At 31.7% G+C, this 8,147-nt stretch overlaps 1 protein-coding gene across 1 annotated transcript; it reads right to left on the bottom strand.

The window, feature by feature from the left end:
* Nucleotides 1–4,018: 4,018 nt before the first annotated feature.
* LOC133328940 (CDGSH iron-sulfur domain-containing protein 2 homolog) lies at nucleotides 4,019–7,875 on the bottom strand. Its single transcript, XM_061537446.1, has 3 exons — nucleotides 7,758–7,875; nucleotides 4,191–4,408; nucleotides 4,019–4,119 (listed from the first exon to the last, which is right to left on the bottom strand). Exons 1-3 carry the CDS (start codon nucleotides 7,852–7,854, stop codon nucleotides 4,033–4,035), a joined length of 402 nt encoding a protein of 133 aa, XP_061393430.1. The 5' UTR covers nucleotides 7,855–7,875; the 3' UTR covers nucleotides 4,019–4,032.
* Nucleotides 7,876–8,147: the final 272 nt, after the last annotated feature.

Raw genomic sequence — 8,147 nt, 5'->3', positions numbered from 1 at the left:
ACAAATAATTAACATTTTGTGCCGCTAACGCTAACTCTTTCGTTTGGTTTTCACGCCGGCGAAAAAGTATGACGCTGACTCGTGACTCTCTGGTTGCGTTTAGACTCTTACAGCCTGTTTTTGTAATTTGTTCCGGCAGTCACACGTATCGTTCGTATTAAAACGTATACGTCGAAAATTTGGTTTTTGTAATAATTGTAAAAGCTTTCGTCTAGAAACGATTGAGCTTTTTCATTCGTTTTTAACCATTAGTGCCAAAGTGTTTCTTTTGGTATCTTGTTGCAAATTTTCCAATAGAATTATTGCAAAATGAGGGTAACTCTGTTTATTGTTTACAAACAGTTTTTTTTTACATAAAAAGTGTCAAAATAGAAAATTCAAAATGTTTGGTACGATTGCAATTAATTTTAATTATAAGAAAAGCAAAATATTCCCCAAAGGAGAATACCTATGGCATTTAATGATACAGCTACATTATTCCACTTGTTATCCACTTCAAATTTATTGGATCCGAAAACAGGGCGGCCAGTTGCTAATTGTGGGTAAAGTTCCATGAGATCAACCAATTTTTGGAATTGGGCAATCGTTGTCCTTTTGTTGCTAGGGGTTCAAACAATTCAATATAATTTTTACATTTCATAGGGATATATAATTTTTTACAAACCATTTCTTCTTATATATTTCATCAGTATTTTCCATATTTGTTGCGTTCTTTTCACTAACAACACACAAATTGTAATGAACAAATAGTTTTCTTTATTATTTTTTTTAAACGAATGGTATTTTCTCTTCGTTTGTTTTTGACATTTTTGTTCGTAAATAACGCACCGTTTTGTATAACAAAAACCAAAAAAATACGAATACCAAAAGCTCTTTCCTATTTCTCACTCACTACAACCGGTAATTTGTTTGCGAAAACCAAAATGAGTAATCGTTCGTTTTTTCGACGAACGAATGGACATTTTACATTTACAAAAACAGGCTGTTAAAGATGAACTGTGGCAGGGGAACACGGCAATTGATTTAAATTCTTCAAATAAAGCACGCAAAAAAATTTAATTTCATACAATCTCAAACTTTACTTTGGTTACCATATTTTTCAAAATAATTAACATTGCTGTTAAGTATTTTTTGGTGAGAGAACATCAAAAAGTGCATTTTCCATTAAAATGTGTAGCCCTCTATAGCACAAATTTTACACTAATATTGGAAAATGCGTTTTGTCCAGTCTTTACGATTGTATGTCTTTGTCCCAAACTGCACTGATCTACCAATTTTTCCTATATTTGTTGTCGTTGTAAAATATTTGACATTTTTGCTGCTTCTGGGACAGACAATGATGCAATAATAAGGTGATGTATCAAAACAAATACCTTTGTATTTGTCTGGACCATCTGTCAAATTCCCTTATTACATTTCACATGGTTGGCAACACTGCACATCGAATTCAAGTAGAAATTACGCACTTTGACAGTTATTGAAGACATCAGCTGCTCCAAATGGACTACCTATTCATTGTGCGATGGGACATTTGTCGTGTGTCATCGTTGGTTATCGCTGGCAGTTACTAGATTACATCTTGGCGATAAATGGCGATTTTCGCAAAACAGATTTGGTGTAAATGTACCCTTCGCATATGCACACATAGTTTTACCGATCGATAAAAACTATTGATTGACTGCACGGTGTTTATTTTATTGTTTTTTCTTTGTTACGGCTGACCATTTCACTTTTACCTTTCATTTTATTCCGTTGTAAAATAATTGGTCATGATAAATGAAGGGATTCAACCCTACCAACAAATCGACAGGTAGGAGAAACTGAATCAAAACCCCTTTTCATGAACCAATAATAAGGTCGTCCGATAAGGCCAGATGATTTCACTCGAGCTGTCAAAATGTTGACTCAATCGTATGAAAACGTAAAGAAACATTTTGACAGCTTAAATAGGGATTTTCAATCCAACACTGCCGATAACGATTGCTTTTTACACGACATATTTATTGGGCCATGATTCTTATCTTTAATTTTTTTCAGTTGTTTTTTCTTCTTCTTCATCCTCTTGCAGAAGATTTCGGAACAATGAATAATGTTACTAATTTTTATTGCCAACTTTGACAAAACTCACCTTGTATTGGATTTTAAATCCTTGATGTTGACTACTGACGATCTTTTATTGTTTTTTTTTTTATTTAAACAAAATTTTCAATTAATTTTTCCCAAAGAAATTTTTACTATTTTTTTTTTTTTGTATTTCACAATGGACCCTTTTTGCTGTTGTTGGTTGTGTATTTGTCGCAAGTAAAAATGCAAGTGTTCTTTCTTATTAGAAAAATTTTAAGTATTTCCTCTTTTGATAAACCCACTTGATAATGTAACACAACAGGTGTGTTCGTTTACTTAATAATTGTGAAGAAAATCCACGCATATATAGGCCCACAAAAAATATTCTTTTAAAAATCCACGCCTCTATAGGTCCACAAAAAATATTCCTTTAAAAATCCACGCCTCTATAGGTCCACAAAAAATATTCTTTTAAAAATCCACGCCTCTATAGGTCCACAAAAAATATTCTTTTAAAAATCCACGCCTCTATAGGTCCACAAAAAATATTCCTTTAAAAATCCACGCCTCTATAGGTCCACAAAAAATATTCTTTTAAAAATCCACGCCTCTATAGGTCCACAAAAAATATTCTTTTAAAAATCCACGCCTATATAGGTCCACAAAAAACATTCTTTTAAAAATCCACGCCTCTATAGGTCCACCAAAAATATTCTTTTAAAAATCCATGCCTCTATAGGTCCACAAAAAATATTCTTTTAAAAATCCACGCGTCTATAGGTCCACAAAAAATATTCTTTTAAAAATCCATGCCTCTATAGGTCCGGCAAAAATATTCTTTTAAAAATCCACGCCTCTATAGGTCCACAAAAAATATTCTTTTAAAAATCCACGCCTCTATAGGTCCACAAAAACTATTTTTTTAAAAATCCACGCCTCTATAGGTCCACAAAAAATATTCTTTTAAAAATCCACGCCTCTATAGGTCCACAAAAACTATTTTTTTAAAAATCCACGCCTCTATAGGTCCACAAAAAATATTCTTTTAAAAATCCACGCCTCTATAGGTCCACAAAAAATATTCTTTTAAAAATCCATGCCTCTATAGGTCCACAAAAAATATTCTTTTAAAAATCCACGCCTCTATAGGTCCACAAAAAATATTCTTTTAAAAATCCATGCCTCTATAGGTCCACAAAAACATTCTTTTAAAAATCCATGCCTCTATAGGTCCACAAAAACTATTCTTTTAAAAATCCACGCCTCTATAGGTCCACAAAAACTATTCTTTTAAAAATCCACGCCTCTATAGGTCCACAAAAACTATTCTTTTAAAAATCCACGCCTCTATAGGTCCACAAAAAATATTCTTTTAAAAATCCACGCCTCTATAGGTCCACAAAAATATTCATTTAAAATCCTAGCCTAGATCCTATTCCCATGCCTCTATGGGTCCTTAAAAATATATTTTTTTTTTAAATCCACGCCTCCATACGTCGAGCAAAAATATTCTTTTCTATATATTAGGTAAATAAAAAACAAAAATTTGTATTTTTTTTACTTTTTCCGAGGGAGAAAAAAATTTGCCACAATTTAATTATTAAATTCTTAGACAATATTATTATCATTATTAATTAGTTATTGATCAAATATCAGTTTAACAGAGGATTTTGAATATAGTTAATAAAGGGGCAAATTAAAGCAACAAATAATAATAATAAAAAAAGGAAAAACGAAAAAATCTATATATACTTATACAACAAGACACCGAGATGTTCGTTCTTTCATTGTGCCCTAATCCGTATAGAAAAAATAATTAAAGAAATAATTGATACATATTATTTTAACAAAAAAAAGGAAGAAAGAAGAAAAAAGAAATAGTTAAAAGCATAGCAGCGCTTTAAAAGCAATTAACGAAACCTATAACTGAAGCTACGACGAGAACTCTATAGAATTTCCTTTTTTTATCTAAGAGTTTCTCTTGACCACCACTGGACCAACATTGTCACCAGTTTGTTTATTGTGTTCACCATGGCTGCCATCACAGTAGGGCCACTAAAATAAAATTAATAACATTTAATCAAATATTGAATTTGAAGGAGTTTGATGATTTTAAACGTTCTTACATTCTTCGATTTCCAGCAGCGACAGAAGGCAGCCTTTTCGGCAATATTTTCAATATCAACCATATCGACTACCTTGGCTTCATGTTTGCGCACGGATTGATTACAACGTCCGGCTTTGGAGCAGCCACCTTTGGCAGCTGGGCAGTAGGCTAAATAAACGGTATAACCAATACCGGCAGCAACGGCTGTGGGTGGAATGAGGGCTAACCAATCTTTAACTGTGGAAAAATAAAAATTAAAAACACATTAATAGAATAATACAAAATTAATTATATTTAAAATATTAATATTGTTTTAAAAACCCACGTCTCTGCAGGTCCTTAAAAATATTCTTAAATTAAATTAAGCCTTTATTGGTCTACAAAAAATATTCTTCAAAAAAAATTTAAGCCTCTATAGGACTACAAAAAATATTCTTCATAAAATTTAAGCCTCTATAGGTCTACAAAAAATATTCTTCAAAAAATCTACGGTTGTATATGTCCCCAGAAAATATTCTTAAATAAAAACTATGCCTCTATAGGTCCTCAGAAAAAAATAGTTTATAAATCCACGCCTCTATAGGTCAATAAAAAATATTCTTTAAAAAATCCACGCCTCTATAGGTCCTCAAAAAAAATTAGTTTATAAATCCACGCCTCTAGAGGTCAACAAGAGATATCCCTTTACAAATCCACGCCTCTAGAGGTCAACAAGAGATATCCCTTTACAAATCCACGCCTCTAGAGGTCAACAAAAGATATCCCTTTACAAATCCACGCCTCTAGAGGTCAACAAGAGATATCCCTTTACAAATCCACGCCTCTAGAGGTCAACAAGAGATATCCCTTTACAAATCCACGCCTCTAGAGGTCAACAAGAGATATCCCTTTACAAATCCACGCCTCTAGAGGTCAACAAGAGATATCCCTTTACAAATCCACGCCTCTAGAGGTCAACAAGAGATATCCCTTTACAAATCCACGCCTCTAGAGGTCAACAAGAGATATCCCTTTACAAATCCACGCCTCTAGAGGTCAACAAGAGATATCTCTTTACAAATCCACACCACAAAAAATATTCTTTTACAAATCCACGCCTCTATAGGTCCACAAAAAAATATTCTTTTACAAATCCACGCCTCTATAGGACCACAAAAAATATTCTTTTACAAATCCACGCCACTATAGGTCCACAAAAATTATTTTTTTGAAACACCACTCCTCTATAGGCTCACAAAAAATATTCTTTTAAAAATACGTTCTTAGGAAAAATTATTTTAAAAATCCAGCCTCTATAGCACCTTTAAAAACCCTAATTTAAAAATCCACGCCTCTATAGGTCCTTAGAAAAAATTATTTTTAAATTCCACGCCTCTATAGGGTCTTAGAAAATAAATAATTTTAAAAATCCAGCCTCTATAGCATCTTCAAAAACCCTAAGTTAAAAATCCAAGCCTTAGAAAAAAATATTTTTAAATTCTACGCCTCTATAGGGTCTTAGAAAAAAAAATTATGTTAAAAATCCAGCCTCTATAGCACCATTAAAAATCCTAATTTAAAAATCGTCGTACTTAGAAAAAATTATGTTAAAAACCCACGCCCCTATAGGTCCTTAGAAAAAAATTACTTTACAAATCTACGCCTTTATAGGTCCTTAGAAAAAATTATTTAAAAACTCCACGCCTCTATAGGAACGTAGAAAAAATTATTTTTAAAATCCACTCCTCTATAGGTCCTTAGAAAAAATTAGTTTCTAAATCGACACCTCTATACATCCTTAGAAAAAATTATATCGGTTCTTAGAAAAAATTATTTAAAAAATCCACGCCTCTATAGGTCCTTAGAAAAAATTATATAAGTCATTAGAAAAATTATTTTACAAATCCACGCTACTATACATCCTTAGAAAAAAATTATTTTTAAATTCCACGCCTTTATACATCCTTAGAAAAAATATATAGGTCGCCTCTATAGGTCCTTAGAAAAATTATTTTAAAAATTCCACGCCTCTATAGGTGATCCTTAGACCCCTCTGTACGTCCTTAGATAAAAATTATTTTCGAGATCCACGCCTCTATAGGTTCTTAGAAAAAATTATTTTCGTGATCCACGCCTCTATTGGTTCTTAGAAAAAATTTATAGTTTCTTAGAAAAATTTATTTTAAAAATCCACGCCTCTATAGGTTCTTAGAAAAAATTTATAGTTCCTTACAGCCTTACCTAAAATTCGACTAGCTCGTTCGACGTTTTTCACCACAAAAGTAGAATACATGTATTTATATGAATGTTACCGATTTACGTCGAGCCAAAAATACAAAATTTCAAGTTGAAAATTTTCAACTTTGACAGAACGTATTTTTTGTATTTTTCTTTTGGTGAAAATAAAATCAAAACATTCAGAAAATATGAAATTTCGAATGTGAACATAAAATATTTGGATAAATTTAATAAATTTTCAACTTTGTTTTGCGGTTTGTATTATTCGCTTGAAGATATGGATTCGACGTATTTGGGTAATACGGCCGTACACAAAATTTTAAAAAAGTGGGGAAGTTGAATTTTTCTGTACGCCCCGTCGAATTATAGGTAACGTTGTTAGAAAAAAATATTTTAAAAATCCTCGCCTCTATAAGTCCCTTTTTTTACACCTTCCACTTTTGTTGGTGGTTGTAAAAAGGGGAACCTCAAAATGGATCACCCTTTACAAAGGCGTATAATTCAAATAAGGTCATTAAATACTAATTTATTACAACAACACTACTTTGAAAAAAAACTATTCATACCAACAACAACAAATTATTTATGTGTGTTTCATATATAAAACAAAACCAAACATGTCCCTATATTTCCATAATCACATGATGTAAGATAGATACAAAGCCAATGAAACGGCATTATTGTCCACATTTTTTATATCTATAATTTTGGGCTTTTTGTTGAGAAAATTTAATTAAAAAATTTGGTTAAAAAATAAACAATATCCCTATTATCTTATCAGCCAGAATGAGATGAAAACAATTTAGAATAGGTTATAATTAAACCAATGGAAAAGGGGGTCAATAACAAAAAGACAACAATAAAAAAAAACAACAAAAAAAGTACAACAAAACTAAAAAAAAAATTATAAATATTTATGTGAACAAAAATAAATAATATATACACCTATACATTTATATTACAACAACAAGTTGTACAATGGCAACAACAAAGAAAGCTCACGCACGAACCAGAATGAAATGGGCCACAAAAAACAACAACGAAAATTTAGTTCCAAAGTTGGCAAAAAAATTTGTTTGTTGCATAATCTACAAATATACTAAGTTTTTGCATACAAGAACAACAACAACTACAACGATAAGGAGGTTGACATCCGAAAGGTAATTGAATTAATACTAAAGTACTGCACGTTTTGATAAAAACACCCGAAAAAAAAAAACAATAAAGATAACAAGCTACCAATAAAAAAGATGTTTGGGATTTCAATATTACTAAAAAAACTTAACCAGTTTTTAATCTAATTCTGCAAAGAAAAAGTGCAATTACAATGCAATTTGTAATTATTAGGAAAGTGTTCTTTTGTACTTACACGACAATTTGAACCATCCACCAAAACTATCGGGAATTGGCAAACTCGACAAATAATTTGGCAATGTATCCTTAACAAGTCCAGAAATTGCGTTCATTTTTCTCTAGTTGTTGTGGTTATTCCTTTTCTATAATAATAATAAGAGAAAGTGTATTTTTGTTCGTTTAATCTCTATCTATTTGCAAGGGCAATAAAATTTTTGTACCGCAAAGAACCCGACTTCGTAATGGTGATTTGGATGATGATGATGTTGTTATGATGTTTCTTTTGCCTCTGACATTTACCAGCCGCCGGTGCTGTCGCCAGAGAAAAACGTTCCAATGTTGTAGAGTGCTGCCCAATTTTGATCTTTTCTTTCAAATGGCATGAGACAAAGCAAAAGCGTAGTGG

The sequence above is a fragment of the Musca vetustissima genome, unplaced genomic scaffold, assembly GCF_032173495.1.
Source record: "Musca vetustissima isolate MV318-11 ecotype Yass unplaced genomic scaffold, APGP_CSIRO_Mvet_v1 utg80163, whole genome shotgun sequence".
Classification (NCBI taxonomy): domain Eukaryota; kingdom Metazoa; phylum Arthropoda; class Insecta; order Diptera; family Muscidae; genus Musca; species Musca vetustissima.
This window is presented reverse-complemented; position numbering and strand designations above follow the sequence as displayed.